Source organism: Pelodiscus sinensis, chromosome 4 (genome assembly GCF_049634645.1).
Source record: "Pelodiscus sinensis isolate JC-2024 chromosome 4, ASM4963464v1, whole genome shotgun sequence".
Taxonomy (NCBI): Eukaryota; Metazoa; Chordata; order Testudines; family Trionychidae; genus Pelodiscus; species Pelodiscus sinensis.
The window spans coordinates 99,104,502-99,128,418 of NC_134714.1; the positions used below are offsets into that span (position 1 = coordinate 99,104,502).

At 43.8% G+C, this 23,917-nt stretch overlaps 1 protein-coding gene across 3 annotated transcripts in view; it reads left to right on the forward strand.

Annotated features, from left to right (window-relative positions):
• KIAA1549L (KIAA1549 like) overlaps window positions 1–23,576 on the forward strand; it is a 230,017-nt gene extending 206,441 nt beyond the window's left edge. For all 3 annotated transcript variants that reach the window (XM_075927818.1, XM_075927820.1, XM_075927819.1), the window contains 4 exons: window positions 2,742–2,839; window positions 5,255–5,403; window positions 8,792–8,943; window positions 20,538–23,576. In XM_075927818.1, coding sequence (XP_075783933.1) covers window positions 2,742–2,839; window positions 5,255–5,403; window positions 8,792–8,943; window positions 20,538–20,819 — 681 coding nt within the window. In that variant the 3' untranslated portion in view covers window positions 20,820–23,576. The remainder of the gene's footprint in view (window positions 1–2,741; window positions 2,840–5,254; window positions 5,404–8,791; window positions 8,944–20,537) is intronic.
• The last annotated feature ends 341 nt before the right edge of the window (window positions 23,577–23,917 follow it).

Genomic DNA, 23,917 nt, shown 5'->3' on the forward strand with positions numbered 1-23,917 from the left:
TGGGTGTGAGATGAAGAGCAGCGGCTACAGAACTCTTGGATGTGCAAAGCGACCTTCCTGGAGCCATGTGCTGAGCTGGCCCCTGAACTGCAGCACAAGGTCACCTGAATGAGAGCTGCTGTCTCGGTAGATAAGCATGGGGCCGTTGCTTTGTGCAAGCTGGCCACTCTAGATTGCTACTGTTCAGCTGTGAATCACTTTAGAATAGGCAGGTCTACCGTCGGGGCAGCACTGCTGCAAGTGTACCAGGCAATAAGTGAAATTTTGCTGGACAGGATGGTGACTCTGAGAGATGGGGATGACTCAGTGGCTGGCTTTGTTGAACAGGGCTTTCCTACTTATGGTGGAGCAAACAGATGAAATACCTCCCCCATTATAGCGCCACCCCCACGATGCCTCAGAGTACATCGATTAGAAGGGGTGCTTTGGCACAGTGAAAGGGCAATGGAGGTGTCTGTATGGCAGGCTGGACATTTCGGCGGATCATAGCCCCAATGTGGTGGCTGCATGCTGTTGCTTATGTAATTTCTGTGAGAGTAAGGGTGACTTGTTTCCTGATAGGTGGAGCACTGAGGTACGGTGTTGGGACTCACACTTCGAACAGCCTGACCCTCGAGCTGTGAGAGGTGCACATAAGTTGGCCATCAATATCAGGGAGGCTCTAAGGAACCTTTTTGACAACGAGGGGGCCTGAGATTTCTGTGTGTTGGGGTTGTGAGTGTGGCTAGAGCGTTTGGTGTGGGTTTAACACAAAATAAAAACTAATGGAAACATGCATGACAGACATTTGTCTTTTATTCTATTTGAAAACTTTACAGCTGTGCTGATGTCCAGCTGCCATGGCTGGGTTCCCAGGGAGTGGAGTTCAAGGGGAAGAAACCATTGCTGGATTGTGATGAGCGTGTTGAGAAAGAAGGATTGCTGGATGCAGAATTGCACCTTTGCAACTGTTCAGGATGATGCTGGGCAGAGGGGGGGGGGCAAAGTAGAGGCATAGCTTCTGGGAAAAGAGTTATAGATGCGGGGGGCTTACGTCTGTATTATTGTTCATGAGTATTATATTCCTCAGGGTGTCATTCATGAGCTCTAGCATGCGTTCACTGGTCTCCTGTCTCTGTTCATTGGCCCTACCTTGTCTCTGGTGCCATCTGTGCTCTCTTTGCTCTTCTCCGTAGCTCTTTAGTCCCTCTCCATAGCTCGTCTCTGTTCTCTTTTCTCTGACTGAGCAAAGGAGTGACCCACAAATCCGTCATCAGATCATCACGTATCCTCGGCTTTTTTCTCCTCAGCTGCTGTATTCTGTCTGATGATGGTGTCTGAGATGGTGGACTCCTCGAGGTGTGGTCTGAAAAAGCAGCCATTAGCAATAGAGTGACTGTGCTGTTCATGATACAGTTATTACGTTTCTGTTATAATATCCATGGCCCTGGAAAAAATTCTCACTTTCTTACATCCTCCTGGAGTCGAGCAGACCTCTGCTCTGCAGACACCTCTATATCATGGTGAGGTGTTTTTTTAAATTTGGGGGTGCAGTGGCGGGGGGAAGAAGTTTGAATTATGACTTCCCCAAAGTACAGACCGTGGCTGTGCAGCATTTGTAGAAGAAAACAATTTTTGATAATTCTACACTTGTGCATAGGCTGCAATCTCTGACATATCCCTGCTGAAGGTTAACAAGCAAACCCGGGCTGCGCTTTTGGAGGCAAGTGGGGCACTCCCCAATCCTCATGCAGCCAAATTGTGTGTTGCCTTGCTTCCAGCAGCAGACATTGACGCAGGCGGAGCAAAGGGAGCCCTGCCATGGCATCTCTTTGACAATAAGTTAATCAGGCAGATCTTTGACCCCATTTCCCAGGAAGATTTTGTTGCTCTCCATTCGTGTGTTGATGCTTGCCATAGTGAAATGGTCATCTCGTACTGTGGCCCCCTCTCCCCGGCTGCATAGGCTGCCCTGCATAGCCGCTCTGGATAAAGGTGATACTCTATTCTTTGGACCATGAGGGTCAGGGAGATGTATCCTTTCACATACCGTGAATATTGCACAGTCTCTAGCTGTACTCAAGATGAAACCCAGCCTTGTTGGAAGGCAGGTTGCTAGATATCATGACCCAGTGGTCTGATCCTGGATTTCTCTGAATTACCTTGCCTTGTGGATTTGTTTGTGCCCTTCATTGCTTTACAATGCTGTGGTTTAAGTACCTTGGTTTTCTTGCTTAGGAGAAAATGGAAAAAAAATCCACTGAAAGCCAGAAAAAAGAAGTTGAAATATCAAGTAATGATTTGCTGGCAGTTTCATTTCAGTAGATGTTGTTTCAAGGATACTTCCAGTTATACTGACTTAAAAACATGTAACTTTCAGAGGGAGCAAAACTGTGATCTCCCTCTCTGGAGGTTTTCAGGAAGGGATGAGTCTTCCAAAATTGAGAAAGGTTGGGTTATGGAGCCGGAGGCATTATTTTCTTATTCCTTCTGTTTGAATTTCTCAGCTGCAGTTCTGGGATCCCATCGGTATGCATGCTTTCTGCATCATTCAAAAAATCACTCAGCCTATGGTAAAATCTGAAATAAGATACCTCCTACTATAAGCACCACCAAAAGTTAACTTCCTAAAAGCCAGTGATCATAAAACTGGTATATGCAATTTATAGGTGTTGTTGGAATGAGTTTAACAAATATCTTCACTTGTTAGGTTCTCATGTTGTTGTTTTTTAAAATAAGGTTATTCATTTTCTGTTTCTCAGGCTTACAGGTTTTCTCAGCTTCCTGAAATGGTAATGGGCTCTCCCCCACCCCCAATTCCTCCCAGAACATGTCCTGTGGCTGCACCGTCTCTCAGGAGGTAATTCATTGCTATTTTTGTTATAGCCAAAAACTGTAAATCTTTACTGCACTAATGAGGATTACTCCAGAACTATAACTTCTAGTGGCATTTATTAACCATCTTCCTTGTAATCAAGAGATGTTCATGAAATTAAGAAATTCATTTTGGTGCTTAAATTTCAACATGGTAAAAGAAAACAACAAAGGATCCCATATTCCACTACAGGTTGGACCTCCCTGGTCTGGCATCCTTGGGACTTGAGCGGTCCTGAACCAGGGAGTTTGCTGGACCAAGAGAGCTTCCAAAGCTGGGGCATCTACCCTGCTTCTGGCTCCACTGCCACCAGGCCAGGGCCACCCGCCGCTGCCAGCCCTGCTCAGAAGCTGTCTACCCTGCTGCCACTGGGGAATCCCCAGGACTCCCCAGCCAAGAGTTCCCTGTTGCCACTTGGCCCCACTGCTGCTGACGGTTCTCTGGCCAGGGCCACCCGGACAACCCTGTCCCACGGCCACTAGGGATTGGGTTCTCTGCTCTGATATCTCTTAAGCCATGATTTGACTCTACTTTGAAAAAAACCATGTCATATATTGCAAATGAGCACAAAGTAGTCAATATTTCACTATCATATAATTTCTGCTCTTCTTTTCTAAGTCATTCAGCTCTATTGAACAAATAATTATATGAATAATAAAATGGCTTTTGAGACTCTGGACTCAGTTAGAAATTGCTCTCTGATATTTCATTCCCATGTTTGTAGGCCTAATAAATGCATGTGTTGTGTTTATTTTAATATATACATTGTGTTTCACTTTAGCAATATGGCTTTTTCAGTTTAATGAAGTCAGACCTTCAGCCATGTGCTATATAGTACCAACTAGGCCAAACTGTAAAGGACTGTATGCCTGCAGGCAGTTTCTATGGAATTCGAATAGAATACCAAACACTAATGAAGCTTTTCTGATTGACTGCCATTGATATCAAGCCCATGTCATATACCAGGGGTGGGCAATAAAGTGTGACAGTTCGTCAGGGTTAGCCTCCGCAGGTACAGGTGATCGCAGCTCCCATTGGCCAGGAATGGCAATCCGTGGCCAATGGGAGCTGTGATCCTTGTACCCGTGGAGGTGTGGCGTAGTGGGGGTGCTGTCTGCTCTGTGACCCGGGGCCCCCCTGTGCTGTGATAGGAGATTCTCATTGACTCTCCCAAATGTGTATTAACCCAGACACCCAGGCTCAGCCTCCCAGGGAGGAAGACAAAGGAAGGAAGGCGGAGACTAACACCTGGCTGGGGGGCAGGGCTGGAAGAGAGTGGTAGTTTCTGTCTGGGATCATGGAGGAGACAGCCTAGGGAAGGGGCCGGAATTTAGGGGCCCAGTCTCCCCCATCTCAAGGGGGGCTGAGGCATTCTAGGCCTGCCCTGTAACCAGATTATATCTGTGCTGTGCTGTACCCTGGAGAAGCAATAAACTCCCTCTATTCCAATGGCTGGTAGAGTCTGTTTGTGCCACTACGGGAGTGCAGGAGATGGGAAAACCACAACGCACCGTCACAGGAGGTACAGGTAAATGTGGCGGGCTAACCCTGGCTGACAGGATCTGACCTGCAGGTTGGTATTTGCCCACCGTCATATACTCAGGACATGCATAGTTCTCATTGCTTGGCTCATTTTTGTCATTTAAATTTCATGATAGGCAACAATTAGGGACAAGCGTGCTGTATACTAAAGCCTCTCACCCTCCTGCTTTATAGCACCACCGCCTGTAGTAATTATCTAGCATTGTCCATTGTAGCTTATTGTTGAAATACCATGTAGTTGTGATTTCTGTGTTGTATGTCACTGGGGCGGTGTCTAGACTACATGCCTCTGTCGTCAGAGGCATGTAGATTAGACACATAGGCAAAGTCAAATGAAGCCGCGATTTAAATGATTGCGGCTTCATTTAAATTTACATGGCTGCCACGCTGAGCCGACAAACAGCTGATCAGCTGTTTGTCGGCTCAGCGCGCTAGTCTGGACGCTCCCCTGCCGACATCGAAGTCCTTTGTCGGCAGCCCCGTTATTCCTCAGCTGTTTGTCCGCTCAGCCATGTAAATTTAAATGAAGCCGCGATCATTTAAATCGCGGCTTCATTTGACTTTGCCAAAACAACAAATCTACATGGCTCCGTCGACGGAGCCATGTAGTTTAGACGTACCCTGGGATCCAGTTTGGAGTGTTGAGTGAATGGGCTGTAGAACTGTAAATCATACACTGTAGGAGAGAGCATCCCAGGGCAATGGAAATTGCTTTCTATTGATAGTCAAACACCACGGATGCCACAGAAAAAACAAATTGTTGCCCACTGGCTTTTGCTTGCACTTCCTGCTGCAGTTGTTGAAGATCCTGTCAGTCAGAATCACCAGAGTTTCTTGCTTTTTTTTTGTAATGCACAGGTCGACATCGGATATTGGCAGCAAGACAAGAATACCTGAGTCCAGTGGGACAGAACAGGCCCAACAGCATGATCCTGCATCCTGTACCCCGGGTTCAAGACCTCCAGTGTCTGTTGGGCCATTGGATCAGTCAGCATTGAACTACTCAGGTGAAAAAGAGCGTGGTGCAAACAGAAATCCTTTCCATGCTCTGTGTCATGTGCAGACAAGCTTAGGGGATAGTTCAAGCACAGATTGTTATTTATGGCTATGGAGAAGGATTTACTAAATGCTTTTCTTGCTGGCTTGAGGGTCAACATAAGGTACTTTGCCTTGCCCCCATTGTCACATGCATTGTTAAAGATGGGATATGATGGAAGTTACGGGGGGTTTTTAAACACCAGGTTCTAGCCACTTCATGAGGCAGGACCCTGGAGTAAGTGAACCAAATGATGTATGTTCCAGAATAGCAGATTGCCGGCTCCCGTACTGCAATCAGCAATCCCTCCTGCAACTATGTAGGTTTGGGCTAGGGAGCTCCCATGTGGTGTCATTAGAAGAACAGACTGTGTTTAACTGGACTGGAAACTAGAGTGAGATTTTGTCTGTGACAAACTTTAGCAAAGAATCCCCTTTACTCCCACTGCAATGTCTGTATCAAAAGAATAACTGCAGATTCCATTTCCCTTAAAAACCGGATCTGGGCACCTCAAACCCCTGGGACTTTGTTGGAACGTTGTGGCTTCAGCTTCACATTCAGGTGGTAACTATGAGCTGATCTCTTTTGGCTGCTCTTGAGAAGCCCTAACAAGGCTCTGCATGATTTCATCTTTGCCAGGAAAGCAATGGAGATTACGTGTCTTGACTAAGGAGCTGGGAGTTCACCAAGAACAACTATGGCCACGATATTTGTTGAGCCATGGCTTGTAGGAGGCAGTTGTCATGCAAACTCCTGAGACTTGCTGGAACTACAATTTGCCTGCCATTCTCCCAGCCGCGTGATTGAACACTGTCTCCAAACAAACAGCAACCTCAATCCAGGGTTGAAATAAGAGGAAAACAGGGGCAATGCAGCTTGTACCCCTCTCCTAAGCACAGAGCTCCCCTGGCTCCTGATCCAGTGCTGCTAAAAGTACAGCAAGAGCTCCCCATCTTCCCTGGCCTGTGTAGTGAGAGCTCACCATCCTATTTCAATCTGTTTTCATTCTCGGCATCAGCAAATATCAACTGCCCTTTCTCCTAGTCCCGCTGCAGCACCCCGCTAGCAGCATGACATGGCAGGCCCAGCCAGAGCAGCTCCCTGCCATGGGATCCCAGTTAAACATATTGGTTAAATGGTTCATTTTGCAATGGGATTTTATAGTTCTGGTATGGAGTGCAGGACAGTCCAAGTAGCTTTGTATGTAGTAGTCAGAACAAACAAGAGTTGGTGGGAGCTGAGTCTTTTCCACTTTAACCCCCACCTGCTTGCAACCTTTCCCTCCTCCCAACTAAGTTTCTTCTTTGTTTCACTTGGGAGCAACAAGCGGTGATGTTGTGGTCCGTGTCTGCTATAGACTAGCAATCAGATGGATGAGGTAGAGAAGAATTTCTTCAGACAACTAAGAGAAGCTTCCAGATCATGGGCCCTGGTTCTCATGGGGGTTGTTAATCACCCTGACATCTGTTGGGAGACCAATACAGCAGTACACAGACAATCCAGGAAGTTTTTGGAGAATGTTGGGGATTACTTCCCAGGACAAGTGCTGAAGGAACCGAACAGGGGCCATGCACAGCTTGACCTGCTGCTCACAAACAGGGAAGAACTAATAAGGGAAGTAGAGGTAGGTGGCAATCTGGGGAAGCAGTGATCATGAGATGGTAAATTTCAGGATCCTGACCAAAAGAAGAAAGGAGAGTAGCAAAATACACACCCTGGACTTCAGAAAAGCAGACTTTGACTCCCTCGGAGAACTGATGGGCAGCATCCCCTGGGATGCTAACATGAAAGGGAAAGGAGTCCAGGAGAGCTGGCTGTATTTTAAAGAAGCCTTATTGAAGGCACAGGAACAAGCCATCCCAATGTGCAGTAAGAAAAGCAAATATGGTAGGCGACCAGTTTGGTTTAGCAATGAAATCCTTGGTGAGCTTAAACACAAAAAGGAAACTTCCAAGAAGTGGAAACATGGACAGATGACTAGGGAGGAGTATAAATATATTGCCTGAGCATGCAGGGGTGTAATCAGGAAGGCGAACAATTGGAATTGCAGCTAGCAAGGGATGTGAAGTATAACATGCATGTTAGCAATAAGAGGGTGATCAGGGAGGGTGTGTGGCCCTTACTGGATGAGGGAGGTAACCTAGTGACAGATGATGTGGGAAAAGCTGAAGTACTCAATGCTTTCTTTGCCTCTGTCTTCACAGACAACGTCAGCTCCCAGACTACTGCACTAGGCAATCCAGTATGGGAAGGAGGTGGGAAAGGACAGGTTAAGAACTATTTACAAAAGTTAATCATACACAAATCGATGGGGCTGGATCTAATGCATCAGGATCCCCATTAAACAAAGGATATGGCTGCATTGGAGAAAGTCCAGCAAAGGGCAACCAAAATGATTAGGGGGCTGGAGCACATGAGCTACAAGGAGAGGCTGAAGGATTTGGGCTTATTTAGTCTTTAGAACAGAAGAAGAGTGAGGGTGGATTTGATAGCAGCCTTCAGCTACTTAAAGGAAGGTTCCAAAGAGAATGGAGAGAGGCTGTTCACAGTAGTGACAGATGGCAGAACAAGGAGCAATGGTCTCAAGTTGCAGTGGGGGTAGGTCTAGGTTGGATATTAGGAAAAACTATTTTCCTAGGAGGGTGGTGAAGCACTGGGATGGGTTCCCTAGGAAGGTGGTGGAATCTCCATCCGTAGAGGTTTTTAAGCCTTGGCTTGACAAAGCCTTGGCTGGGATGATTTAGTTGGGGTTGGTTCTGCTCTGGGCAGGGGGCTGGATTCTAAGACCTCCGGAGGTCTCTTCCAGCCCTAGGATTCTATGACTGAATTGAGTAGGCAGTGGGTCGGCAGAGGATTATATTCTGTGCCATCTTGGGGGCTCCTTAGTGGACCCAACAAGTACTGCTAGGGAATATCTTCCAGGGACCCTGTGTTCACACACATATTGGAATGGACATGAGCAGCACTTGTCAAAGAACAACAGTTATGAGAGATTCATGACTATTTTTACTAGGGATATGACCATCAACCCTTGTAGGAAGTAAGGAGCCAGTCACATCAATGACACCCTTGCGCTCCCCTCATTCTGACACAACTACTCTGCATACTTCCTGAAGCAGCTTTACAATACCCCTCACTCCGCCTGCAGATACAGTCCTTAGCCACTCTAATATGCTTTGCCTTTTTAGAAAGGAGATCTGCGCAGCTGATGTGAACAATCCTATTCTAGTCTGATGTTCTCAACTTACTGGCAAAGACTCATTGTGTCTCTCGCTGCTTCATGTACACTTTGTAATGATCCTCTAGGTCTATAGCTAAGATTATCAACTACTAATTGCCTCCACCGTATTGCTTGTTAGGAAATACAGTACCTGCAGTGTTTGCCATACCTGCAGCAAGTCGACCTGGGTTCACGGGCTATTTCATTCCAACCCCGCCCACGGCATACAGGAGTCAAGCCTGGATGCCTTACGCTGGAGATAATGAGTTGCCAGGGCAATGGGCGGACTCGGTAAGTATGCTTGTTTTTTTTCTGCATTGTGAACTGAAAAGGGATGAAAATTTTGACAGGAGAATTCTCCCTTTGTAAGATGTGAGTCTGCAGCAATATAAAGCTATTAGAGATGTCATAGACATTACAAAGAGGAGACAGGCTTGGGAAATGCGAGACACAGGATGGGAAAGTGAGCAAAAACCTGCGAAGCCTCCATACATCAAGCGCATTTTAGTGAAAGTAAATTTAAAGGAAATCAAAAGAACAAAAAGGGGTTTTTTGCAGTAGAGGTATTCCTTTTTCTATAAGGAATAACTCCTTTTTGTGCAATAGTCCTTGCACAAACAGGTGTGTGTGAACGGGCAATAGGGGCTTTTTGTGAAAAAAGAGCCAATCGACAAAAGCACAGGTGCTCTGCTGGCTATTTTGTGAATAGCAATCAGAGCTTTCTTTCGAGAGAGCGTCCATGCAGTCTGGATGCTCTCTTGCGCAAGACATTTTTGTGGAAGATCTCTTCCGCAAAAAGCTTCTTGTGCGAGAAGCCTGCAGTGTAGACGAAGCCCATTTGGCCTTCCAAACCTTTATTAGCACTGCATGACAAGGAAAGAACCCAGGGGACTCTCAGATTGCAGGTTGAATTTGAAATCTGGACCACTAGAAAAAGTATCTTTTATCTTTAACGAGAGGACATTTGGAGAAGAGTCTTTGGGATATGGAGCCATTTTTTAATCCCTTTTCAGAGAAGAATTTCAGTTGTTAAAATTGTGGTAAGCCTGTTCTGTAACCCTACTGGCTCTTACAAATTCAGGAGGCCCCTTGCAACTAGACTAATAGTTTTGGACTTCTACTTTTAAAAACATAGGCAAAATATTTAATTTTTACCTCTTTCCTCTGTACAGTCCTACTTTCTGACAGTAGCCCATGGAAGTGATTGCCAGATCTTATTTGCCAAGACGTGGGGATTTGCAGCCCGTGAAGAGGGTGAATGGAGCAGGAGGGAAACTGCAGCCTGTTATTCCTTTCTTTTGGAAGGGGATGCACTCTTTGGAAGTGGGCAGGGAAGGAGGAGCAGCACAGTATAGGAACCCTAACCCTAACTCCAAGGCTATGTCTACACTGTACAGTTATTTTGGAATGAGCTATTCTGTAATAGTTATTTTGAAATAGCTTATTTTGAAATAGCATGTCTACACTGCAGGGAAGCCTCAAAATGAATCCGAGGCAGGCTCCCCTAATGTAGACGTGCTATCTCGAGTTAGGGCCCCAGGAGGCACTGGGGAGGAATAACTTAGAATGGCCGGTGAGGGGCTATTTCGAAATAGCAGCAGTGGATCATCTACACAGCCCTAGCTATATCAGAGTAAGTATTATTCTTTGTAGAATGAGGTTTACAGAAGTCAGATAAAGCCTCCTGTTATTTCGAAATTATTTTGAAATAATGTTATTGCTGCGTAGATGCTGACATAGTTATTTCAGAATAACGGCCGTGATTCCAACAGAACTTTGCTGTGTAGATGCACCCCAAGTGACCTATGCATAATGACCCTAACCCTATTGTGAGGAGCGGTATTGGGGCAGCTGCTTCAGGCAGTAGCCTCCATCTTTGTATGTGAGGAGGTAGAGAGAAAGATTGGGGGGGATCCCAAAAGATCATTGTAGCAGGAGGGGATATGAATCCCTCTCCTGGAATAAAAGGCAGCAGATTTCCTACCCTTCAGAGCTTTTAGCTCTTGCCTCTTGGTTAGCAGGGGGCTGGCATCTCCTTATGAACCCACACCATGGCTATTTTATAGGCAAGGGGAAAAAAAGAAAAAAATGTGGGGAAGATCCTGCCCCCAATTGATTTCTATCGTGCACTGGGACCTCCTGAATCTGGAAATTGTCACTGTGGAATAGAATCACAATATTGCTAGTTCAGTATGTTCAAAAATCATGAATTGGTCCTCAGAAATCTTGAAATTAAAATTAGAACATTGGCATTTCTTTGTCTTCTGGGTTGTGAAGCTTTAGAATGCACTTTTGGTTGCAGAAAATAAGCTTGAAACTAAGACCCAAAACCTTACCTTTTAAATAATGAAAACTGAGATCTTTCACTAACCACATGCCCCCTAGACCTGGAGCTTTAAAAAACACCAAATACTGGTGAAATGGTGACAATTTACTTTACACTTCACTTACTTGAATGCATTACTTTCTCAAAGAAAAGCAAAGATTTGAAACTTTAAATTTGGTGGAGGAAGGCAAATGTATTTGGTGAGGCTATGATCATCCAAGCAAATCTTCAGTTGCTGCTGAGTATAAGCAGCAAAATAGCTACCTCTAGTGGTTTTTATATATTGTTCAATATAAATGTTTGCTATGGCCTGGTCTACACTTGGGCTATGTCTAGACTGCCCCCTCTTGTACAAAAAAATATGCAAGTGAGGCAAAGTGTGGAATATCGCTGCGCCTCATTTGCATAATTAATGAGGCTCCGGTTTTGCAGAAGAGGCTTTTGCACAAAAAGAAAACGTCTACACAGCTCCTTTTTGTGCAAAAAACCCCTCTTATGCAAGAGACGTTCTTCCTGAAAAAAGAGGAAGAACGGCTCTCGCACAAAAACGGAACCTCATAATTATGCAAATGAGGCATGGCAATATTCCACACTTTGCCTCATTTGCATATTTTTTTGCACAACAGGGAGCAGTCTAGACATAGCCTAGGAATTTAGCTCAAATTTAGTTGCATGAGTTTGATTTTGTAAATGATGTGTCCACATGACCAAGCCTATTCTGTCTAAAGTCAATTTTAGGTACTCCTGCTTTTATGAGGAGTAATACAATTTCTGATTTTGCCTGGTCAAATTTACAGTAGTGTAGACACAGCATTGGTGAAAGTAAAGGTTTTTGGCCTCTGGGAGGCATCCCTCAGTGCCCTGCTCTGACTGCTGTGGCCAGAACTTGCATCTCTACTGCTCTCCAGGGGTGCATCTAAGCTACACCCGGAGCTTGAAATAAGCTATGCAGTTTGAGCTACGCAAATGGTGTAGCTTATTTCAAATTAATTTCGCAATAGCTTATTTAGAAATTTGGTGCTGTCTACATAGCACGAAATGTTAAAATAAACCACTATTCTGAAATGTCCCGACTTCTTGAGGAATGAGGTTTACAGGCATGTCGGAATAGCGAGCCTGATATATATCAAAATAATGGGATTGCTAAAAGACACAGAATAGCTATTTCAGGATACTTCCGGTATCCCAAAATAGCTCCGCAGTATAGACATACCCCTGGTGAACAGGTAAAGCCCCAGGAAAGTTTGAATTTCAGTCACCCATGTGGAGCACACCTCAGAGCACACCTGAGCGGCACACGTGGCCATGACTTCCAATGTGTCAAGTCCCACAAGCTCCAGTTCCCAGGGTCAGAAAAGAGCGTTAGCATGAAGTGTGCAAGAGATCTTGGGCCTCACTGAGGTGTGGGGAGAGGAACCCATTCTCTTGACAGCCGAACCAGCAACTGAAACGCCAGTATTTACGTGATGATGACATGGGCCGTGGTGAAGTAAGGATACCCCATGGTGCTGTGTTAAAATAAAGGAGCTGAGGCAGTGCTACCACAAGACAAAGATGGCAATCAGACAGTCTGGTGCATCACCACAACCATGCCTTTTCAATGACCAGCTGCATGCAATTTTAGGTGCGGGGGACCTGACCAGCTTCCCAAGCCTGACCATGGAGTCCAGCTGAGACACTCTGGGCAGAAGCACAGGGGACAACATGGTGCTGGGGCGGGGGGGAGAGGGAGGGGGAGAGAAGAGGAGGAAGAGAATGGCAAGTTGGTGATTGGTGAGAGCCAAGAACTTTAATATGTTGGGGCCAGTTCCCTCCTCCCAGGACATCTCCCAGCCGAACACTGATCCCAGGGAGAGCACTTCTGGTGAGTTCACAAGGTTTTTTTCTTACTACTAGTGGGTTAAGGCAATTGGGTGTGATGTGTAGTGTGCCCTATGCCTACACAGCCTCGAAAGATACTGTGTACCCGTGGTACAGTGGCCACTTTAAAGCAAAACTCTGGCCTTGCACAGAACACAGACCTTTGCTTTGTGCTAACAGATGCGGGATAGGTTTAACACATTGTATCTCCTGTAACCTGTGCCCTTGTAACTTTTTGTTATAGCAGGATCAACAAGCAGCGTGCTCGTACTCCCATGGCTCCTGCAGCTGTCTCTGTCTCACAGATCTGCAGGTAAAACTGGACAAAAGAAGACATGTTTAAGGAAGAGATGGAAAGGAGGAATGCACTCCTGGAAGAAATGCGAGTGGAGAGGCAGGAGAGGAAAATGTGCAGGGAACTGCGAGCAAAGCAACAGGAGAATGATGGTAGTGATGGAGCACCTGCCTGGAGAAGAACACTCTCCCCCCCTCCCAAACATCTTGCACAAAAATCACTTCAGCTTCTCCTCCAGTTCCATAGCCTTGACCCCCCAGAGATGCCAGGACACTGGGGCTCAAATTCAGCCTCATACTCAACCTCCAGGAGGCAAAAGGCTGTCCTTCTCATGTTTCTGAGCCTCCCTCCTCCCTGCCCTTGGGTTCCCACCATGGTCTTCTTTTCTTTCCCTGCTGTCTTCCCTAAATAAAAACTTTATTGCTTGTACTGCAGAAGTGGGGTGGGGGATTACAGGCAAACACACACTGAATGCAGGGGCCCCTTGCTGAGGTGTATGACTCCCAAAATTGGCCATTCATAAAACTTTCTTTCAAAGCCTCTCTGATTTGTACTGGCCTGTTCTGTGCTCTCCTTATTGCCCTGGTATCTGGCTGCTCAAAATCTCTGACTAGGCATTCTGCCTCAGCCCTGCGTCAGTGTTCCCTCTAACATTTTCTATCCTTGGGCAGGTTGAAATTTCTTATGTGCAACACCAATACTGAGGTAGTGCACCACCAATACAAACAAAGCAACATACATATATAACAAAACTCAAAGGCTGTGTCTAGACTGGCAAGTTTTTCCGCAAAAGCAATTGCTTTTGCAGAAAAACTTGCCAGCTGTCTACACTGGCCGCTTTGAATTTGCGCAAGAACACTGACGATCTAATGTAAGATTCTCAGTGTTCTTCCGCAAATAAAATGACTCTCCCGTTCGGGAAAAAGCCCTCTTGCGCAAATGCTTTTGCGCAAGAGGGCCAGTGTAGACAGCTGAGAACAGTTTTGTGCAAAAAAGCCCCGATGGCGAAAATGGCGATCAGGGCTTTCTTGCGCAAAACCGCGTCTAGATTGGCACGGACGCTTTTCTGCAAAAAGTGCTTTTGCGCAAAAGCGTCCATGCCAATCTAAACGCTCTTTTCCACAAATGCTTTTAACGAAGCATTTGCGGAAAATCATGCCAGTCTAGACATAGCCAAAGAGTAGAAGCCTCAGAACAAATTAATTCATGGCTTTAGTGTTTGTAGACAGATGCATGTTTCAACAAGCTTGCAAATAGGGTTTTATCCTACAAAACAACTATCACATTACACCTAGTACTTGTTACTTCTGACTCATAAGAACCAGAACTGTACCACATAGCAAAGATCTGGCCTTAATGCAGTACAATATACAGTGAAACCTTTGTTATCTGGCACTCTGATAACCAGAAAACTTTGTTAACCGGCATTGCCTCCAGCCACAATATTGTCACATCTTCAGGTGCACAGGCCTGGCTTGGTTTACCATGTTTGGCTTAACAATTTTTATTTAAGAAGTATTAATCATCTTTAACTGAAAATAGAAATGTGAGACCAACTGCCTCACACTACAAAACTACCAATATTAAAAACTTGAGTTTTACTATTATTGTCCATTGGTTTTTCCTAGATTGATGGGACCCTCAAATAACTGGAATGTTTAGATAACCGGACCGCTCTAATCCCCGAGCGTGCTGGATAACACAGGTTTTACTGTACCATGTATTAATTAGTAACAAGATTTTTTTTAAAAATCATAAAGATTAGAGTTTCAGATATCTGCAACACTCCAGAAAATTCTGTTAAAATAATCTTTTTCTTTCTTACCTTAAACCATTAACACCTATGCAAACTTTGTTTGAAATGTGATGCAAATGTCCTCCTAGCACACCCCTCTCCAACCCAGCCAGCCAGATAGAACTGCAGCAAGTGAGTCAGACACCCCAAACAAACTGCCCCTTGCTTCCACCTTACTGCACAACCCCCCCTTTCCCCCCCACCTACTCATGTGCAATCTGCTCCCCTCAGCCCAGGTGGGGGCTGGGATAAAATCCTGCTTCTCAAACTAGCAGGCACCAGAAGTTTATTCGGTCCTAACTCCCCCACCTCACAGCACAAACAAACTCCTCCCTGCCTCCACCTCACCCCAGTGCCAGCGCCCCCCCCTTCCTCCACCTACCCCAGGCAGTCATCCCCTTACCTCCCCTTCCCAGGCAGCTTGAAAGTGCTGAGTTTCTGCCTCTCTCTCCTGAACACATGGGACTCTCCAAACTCCCCTCCCCTCTGACTCCCCTTCAGCCAATTACCCACTCCCACCCTCTTCCTCTCCCCACCCCTGCAGCCACTTATTCTCTCCTTATCTCACTTTTTATTACTTGCTCTAGGAGCTGCTCTGTTTCAAACACGGAGCAGCTCCATTTAGCTGCTTGCTCAGAGAGATGACAGCTGGTCCCCCACCAGACAGCTGAGCTCCCTGCCTACGTGGGAGCCTTGAATTTCTGAGCAGAGCTCAGAAAACAGCTGCACGGTCACACAGCCGTGCAGCTTATAGGGAACTTAGTCCCCCTGCCACTGTTCCAGATACCTTTCCCCCTTGCTCTCCCAAAGATTGTGGAGCATGTAACAGGCTGCCAATGCAAAGGGCATGTTGTGTTCACTGACGTCCAACCTAGTCAGTCTATCCTAAATCTTCCCTTTAAGAGCCCAAAAAGCACATTCAACCACCATTCTGCTCAGCCTGTAGTCAAACTGCTCCTTCCCCTGGTCCATGCTGCTCATGTACAGCTTCATGAGCCTCATTAGCAAGGAGTGGGCTGGGTCACCAAGGATCACTATTGGCATTTCTACTTCTCTGATTTTGATTTTTTGGTTCGTGAAAAAACATTGCAGCTTGCAGTTTCCTGAAGAGGCTGGAGTTCCTAACGATGCTTGTGTCATGCATCTTTCCCGGCCATTCCATGCTGATGTCAGTGAAACAGCCCTTGTGAGCCACCTGTGTTTGCAGCACTATCAAGAAGCTCCCCTTGCGGTTTATCTACTCCTTGACAAGGTGGCCGGGTGCCAAGCTGGGGATGTGTGTTCCATTTATCACCCACTGCATCACCCTTTGCGGCAAAGCCCTCCACTGTGGTACAGGCAGTCCCCAGGTTACGTACAAGATAGGGACTGTAGGTTTGTTCTTAAGTTGAATTTGTATGTAAGTCGGAACTGGTACATATTGTAGGGGAAACTCTAGCCAGACATTTCTCCAGAGCTCAATTTTATTCTCCCACACCTCACTTCCCTCAGTCCTTTATTCTCAAGCTGAGGTGTCTGCTGAGAAAAGCCGCTCTGTGTCTCCCTGGTCTGCTGGAGAGGGGGGGGGAGCACTAGCTTCGCATCTCCCTGGTCTGCTGGGGGGCAGCAGCTAGTGCGGGGTTGCCTCATTCCATTTGTAAGTAGGGATCCGATGTAAGTCGGATCCATGTAACCCGGGGACTGCCTGTATCCACATTTCCCAGAGTCACAACCCTCTGTAGCAGAATGGCATAGATATACTTGTATAACAACAGTCCCCTTGATAGATTTTCCTACTCCAAACTGATTCCCAACTGACCAGCAGCTGTCTGGCCTTGCAACCTTCCACAAGGCAACTGTCATGCGCTTCTCCACTGTCAGAGCGGGACTCATTTGGGTGCCCCTGCACTTCAGGGTGAGGGAAAGCCATTCACAAAGTTTCATGAAAGTGACCTTGTGCATTCAGAAGTTTTGCAGCCACTGCTGATCATCCCATACCTACAGCCTTACGCTGTCCCACCTGTTTGCATTTGCCTCATGGCATCAGAAACAGCGTTCCACTGTGTGAATAGGAGCAAATGCTGGCTGCATTTCCACTCCACTGAATGCAAGGGCTTCCCTCTACATCCTGCCCATGGTACCCTGACACAGAGGTGATTCCTCCTCCTCCTCCTCTTCTTTTTCCTGCTTGCAATCTCTAAATACTGCACCATTAGGTGCACCAAGGTAGATATCAACATCACAATGGTTTGATGCACAATGGGATCCACGAGGTGGGGGGAAGCCATGCCCACACTGCTGTGGCATGTGCGTGGGCAACCAGGGCCAAAAAGCACACAAAAAGCCTGTTTCCCATTGATTCCAAGCAAGGGAGGAGGGAGTAGATGAGCACGTTATGGGATACTGACAGCATGAACCCATAGCTACCATCTGCATAGTTTTGGTCCCAGCATGCACCAGGACCATAACTCAGAATGCAAAATGGCACAGACACTGTGAGAGAGCTACCCACAGTTCACTCTGAGTCAACTCACTACTTCAAACTACATTGAAGTCTTTCCTACAGTGGGGACACAGACCTTCAACTTCGCAAAATCAGGTGACCAGAAATCAACCATAATAGATTCAACCTCATCCTGTAGCATTGACATGGCCTATGTGATCATTCCAATCAACAGGGGTACAAGCCTCTTGACTGCATTTAAATACCACTTTCATCTAGTGCTCAGGTAAATACTATGCCTGGTGATTTTCACGTTTTGTGCACTAAGTGCATTGAGTGGATGGAAATACCTTGAATCTTGTGGAGCCTATGTAATATGAACACCAGATTTGTAAAGATATTTAGATGTCTAATGATGCAACTAGACACCTGATGGGATTTTCAAAAATTCCTAAGCAGTTAGGTGAAAAGCACCCAAAAAGTATGCGTGCCAGACAAAATCCCACTGAATGCCTATTTGCAACTTTAGGGATGTACTCTCTTTTAAAAAAACTATCCCAAAATAGCATTTTCCACATCTTAACAGCACAGCCGTTAGTTTGAAATGTAATCAAAATAATAGGCTTGCTATTCCAACATCCCGGTAAACATTGTTCCACGAGGATTAAGGGACTTGTCGGAATAGCGGCCTATTTCAAAATTTGGTGCTGTGTAGACAGCAGCAAATTTCAAAATAGACTCTCTCAAAATAAGCAACACGATTTGCGTAGCTCAAATTGCATAGCTTATTTTGAGCTAGTGCCACTGTGTAGATGCACCCTTACACTACATATAGACTACAAGCCTCTTTCGAAAGAGAGCGTCTAGATTGCAACCACTTCTTTTGAAAAAGTGAGCCGCTTTTTCGAAGGAGAGCACCCAGGCAGTCTGGATGCTCTCTTTTGAAGAAGCCCTGTTTGCATTCAAGAACACCTTTTTTCGAAAGAGCACTTTTGAAAAAAGGTGTTCTTCCTCGTAAAATGTAGTTTACAGCGGTCAAAAAAAAATGCTGTGTTCTTTCGATTTAGTTTTGAAAGAACATGGCAACAGTCTAGACGCAGGGGAAGTTTTTTTGAAAAAAGGCAACTTTTTTCAAAAAAACCTTGTAGTCTAGACATACCCTTAGTGAACAGTTTTTGGGGAGTTCAGTACCCAAGGGTCCCCATTTATCACCTAAATAAAATGGCCAAATTTCCAAAGGTGCTCAATTATCAACAGTTGTCTGAAGGTGCTGGACTACAAAGGTTCAACCTGTATCAAATGCTCTCTTGTATGCTTATGCATATTAATGGCTTTTATATTGATTCATGATGATCATAGGATGCTATGCCAATCACTTCAAGTCTGAAAATAAATGAGATTTTGTTTCATTTTTTCTAACTGGATTTAAAATGGTTACTCTGTATCAGTAACCTCTCAGGTAAAATTACTTTGTCTAATTAAGAAAATAAACACAACTTCAAATAAAGTGACTTAAAACATCCCTTAAAATGAAGCACTGTTGCTCCTTTACCAATTTGCTAGGTGATTTTCAAAACAAATAAAAAATTAGCTAGAAGCTGAGTTCTAAAACTGCCTCAAAGTCAGTAGTTTTTAGAGTTTGCCACAGTGGATCAGAATGTAGCACCAGCAAATTTAGTATTCTGTCATGATGCAGGGCCTTATTCCTCACTGATAACACTAGTTTAGGCCAGTGTAACTCCACTGAAATCAGTGGATTCAGAGCAAACAAAATTGTGGTGTAACTGTAATATATCTAGTCCTGTGTGGAAATGAAATCTTCCAATTACTATTATTTCTGATTGATATAATGGACTATGTTCATCTCTGGTAAAATTGCACTTGAGTTAAGAATTTCACCAGGGTTGAAAATGGTCATTAAAACCCAATGTTTCAGAGAAATCAAAGCTCCTTTCCCAATAAAGGACATAGTCAGCTGTGCAGTGATGGGCAGGGGGTATATAGAGAGGCCTTTCTTCCTAGTTTCAGCAGACTGGTTTCCCCATAGGAGCTACCTCCCCATTTACTAAGTGTTGAACTCACAGACTTTAATGTCAGAAGGGATCATCATGATCGTCTAATCTGACGTCTTTCACATTGCAGGCCACAGAATCTCAGCACTACAGGGATACATCCACACTGTGGGCTAAAGTCGAGTTAAGATATACAACTTCAGCTACGTTAATTCTGTAGCTGAAGTCGAAGTAGCTTAACTCGGTTTTTGGCGCTGTCCATACTGCAGGAAGTCGAAGGGAGAACACTTTTCCTCTCTGACTTCCCTTACTCCTCATGAAATGAGGGTTATAGAAGTCGGAGTAAGAAGCCCGTTATTTTGAAATTATTTTGAAATAATGGGTTTGCTGTGTAGATATGCACTCTGCACATGAGTTATTTTGAAATAAGTGTGCTGTGTAGACATAGCCTGGTAGGCCTGTAACCTCTGGCAGAGCTACTGAAGTCCTCCAATTATGATTTAAAGACTTCAAGTTACAGAAAACCCACCATTTACACTATTTTAAATGTGCAAGTGGCCCATGCCCCATACTGCAGAGGAAAGTTAAACACACACACACACGCGCACACACACACACACACACACACACACAGCCTGCACACACACACACACACACACAGCCTGCATCTAATACTATCTATGTCCATTCTCATTTTTTATTGGGTGAGTTGAGACTCAGAACCTGGCTCCTTGCTTCATGTTGATTAGACAGTGATTCTTCAAGCCATATTCTTAGATATTTTTCAGGATACTGTGATAAATCCATGTGTTAAAATCAGCTATAGGAAATCAAAGCACGATATAAAATAAAAGAGTGACACTTTCAAGAAGGCATCCATCTTCCCTTATAGTGATGATCAGTTTAGCATGTATAGTTTTGTTTTGTTTTCCTGTGCAAAAAGAGTTTGTTCACAGTTTAGATAGTGGGGCATTTCCTACTGAGTTTTGCTTACCAACAGCACATACAACAATGTAGACAGTGAAGCGTTACTGTGAGTATGAAGTCTGCTTTATGTTCATGTGACCCCAAGACACACGTCCATTTGGCTCCGACTACATGGAGTTCTCTGGAGTGTTCGGTTTTGTGACAGAATCTGATGGTCAGTTATTTTGTGTGATTGCTGTCTTCTGTAGGTTCCCCTCCCTGGCTACATAGAGGCTTATCCGCGATCACGCTACCAACATAACTCTCCTTCAAGACTTCCCCGCCAATACAGTCAGCCAGCAAACATGCATCCTAGTCTGGAACAGGCTCCCTTGCCTGCTACTGCGGTTTCTCAGCAGAGCCTTTCAGAGAACGACCCTTCGGACATGCCTCTCACCAACATTTCTACAGCTGCCCTAGTGAAGGCAATAAGAGAGGAGGTGGCTAAACTGGCCAAGAAACAAACAGACATGTTTGAATTCCAGGTCTAATACAAACACTGTGCACAAAGGTATCACATAAGTTCTTGTAGCCAAGGAAGTAAGTCCTTTAATTTTCAGTTAAAAACTTGCTGCGACTTGTGCCAAAGTAATGGGTTTTTTCTTTTGAGAAGTGAACAGCTGGTTATTGTGCAATGGAATGAAATGGAAGAGAACTTGAAGATATGCACTCTGTTTGCTGGATACCAAGATGTTGCCAGGTAGATATTGAATACTGATAAATTCTATTACTATGATATTGGTTAGTCCCTTAGCTCTTGTCTTATGAGCCCTTTGTCACTAAAATGCTATTAAACATGTCTGTGTAATACTGGAGTCTGTTAAGAATCGGAGACAAAAACTAGAACTGTTTAAAATGATTTCTGCATGTCAATTTTTCTGTGATTAAAGAAGAAAATACAATAGCATTGGGTAAACTAACGGCCATAATTCTTGTACAGTAGAGTTTGTATGAATAGTTCATTACAGAATAAGCAGGACTGAATCCAGCAAAGCATCGTCAGTCCTTTCCTTCTAGAGACCATATTTAAGCCACAAAAATTTGATGTGAATAAGTAATACAAATACTTTACCCTGTAAATAATCCCAGCTCTCATCCTATTAACATTACAAAACCCAGAAAGAAGAGAAGACTGTGAAGAGAGTTAATTGTATCTGGGCAATTTGTGGCTTCAGTGTTCACTAATGCCTCTGTTGAGTACCGAGAATGTGTTTGCAATATTAAAAGAACTTCCATTGCAAGATGGGAAGGAAGATTAACAAAGGAAGTGGGTTCTAACAGCTTTCAGAAACCCACAAATGAAAAATGGTTATTTGAATTTTGCCCTACATTCAAAGTTTTCATTCGGAATGTATTGTGAAGCTGGTAAATTTGAGAACTTTGAGCAAATCTATTCCGCCTGTAATAATGAACACACATGCTTTGACAAGAAAATCTCTGTGTAACATAATGCTTTGTACTCTTCCTTGAACAATGACATCTAGTAAAGTGATGCCAGAAACTGCTACCTGAAGCTGTGATTGACTTTGATTACAGTGGAGCCTGGAATACATGAACTCTAGAATTCTCAGTCTCGGTTTGTAGGCAATTCTGAATGTAGAGGGACTGTTGATTACATTAAAGTGTAAATAAGTAAACAAGTCTGTGTATTTAACAAAATACTATTGTTCTGTGAAAAGGGGGTATTTGCTGAACTTATGATGATTGTAGGCTGCTCAAGATAAAGGTTATACTGCACTGTTACATGAATGCTATATCCACAAAAACCCAAACAGCTGAATTTGACAGCAATTTATCTTTTGCAGTCACACAAACCTGTTAGGGGATTATGAAAAATACTTCCAGTTCCTTCATTAATAGTTTAGCTCCGGGAACTGAAGTTGCTTATGGGGTCCTGTGCTCTAGTTATGTTTGGCTAGTGGAGTTAAAGGTAATGTTGTTCATCCTGCTAATTTATTCAGCTTCATATGCTATTTTATCTGGTCATTCCATTTTCATAATGAGTTTCTTTGGTCTTTACTGAGGTGAGAAAGGTGCTTGGTTTAGCTTTACAGTCATTTGAAAAAAACTGACTGGAGAGGAAAAGAAAAGACTGGAATGGGTCACTGAAATTGTTGAAGCACAAATTTTTAGAACAGAGCTATTTTTTCAAAAAAATTATAATTAAAAAAACCCATTCCAGATGGTGATGCATAGCTACCTTGGAAGAAACATATTTCTTGCTCTAAAGACTTAAGTCTTCAAAGATTTTGGAATGCTAGTTGATTCTTAAACAAGTGTGAAAGTGAATTTTTGTTACTTAATTAGATATAAATGAAATGTATTTTTGTAATCTCTATGTAAATATATGCTGTATATTTATGCAAGTGACCAATCTATTATGGACAAAAATTATCATAACAGTTGCAAAAAAGGGAAAAATCTCGAACAACTTTACTGGTGAAGATTGATACCAGATGCCTGGTATACACAAATAGGTAGTAGATAATTCGAATGAACAAAGCACCAAAGAAACTCAGCCTTTCATATAAATATGAATCTAATGAAAACAGACTGGTATCTCAGTTCCCTATCAACCAACTAAAACTAATCATCTCATGATTGTAGCACAATGCATCCAAATGTCTTTTTGTGTTAATTGCTGTCTACCTGAAATTAAGGCATTTGAAAGTGAAGGCTTATAGACACTGGACCAAATTCAGTTTGCCATAAGCAGACCTAATTTCTGTTGGCTTTAGTGGGAACTACAATTACTCACACCAGGGCTGAATTTGTCTTTTAAGCCTTCTCTAAATTCAAGTTTCACCAGTATATTTTCATTTAAACTTTAATTTAACATCCTTCTACAGAGGCAAACTGTGATGGCAAAGTTAAATCAACTCCCCCCTTCTCTGCCAAGCTGGTGAAGAACTTTTGGATATTCAATCTGAATTCTGTTTGGTATTCTATTAAAGATGTGATATTTGTTGAAAAATTCCCTGATTTACTTAAAAAAATCCACCACCACTGTAGTACACTTTATTCACAAATGCATTTTAATCTCTTCATTCATAATGGCTTTTTATCTTGCTCCTATTATGTTTTTGTAGTTCATTTAAAAACTGCAAAATAAGTTTGTATGAAGACAGTAAGGACATTCCTGGAAAGAGACATAATGCTATATATTTACGCTATCTGAACACAGTGCAATGACAGTGAAAACAGTGTACAAATAATTTGTAATACAATAAACACATTATATGCCAGCAGTTCAAATAGTTTTTCAATAGTGATTTTAAAAAACGAAATAGACCTTATCTATCTGTTAGAGTTGCAATCTCATCAGAAGAATGTTAATGCCATTTTTACTGGAAAAGACCTAGTGAAGACTGAACATGACTATTGAGATCTGCCCACAAATCCTTCACTTTCTATTAAATAGCATTTCCATGTTAATATTTAAGGTTTTGTTGATAAGAGATGGTTGTGTCTTGCTCAATGTCTTGCCTTTAGAGTTGTAAATCAGAGAAAAAAAACCTCCTCAAATTGAAAAATAATGGTGAATCACATTACAGTATATGTGCTATAAGAACATAACAACGGCCATACT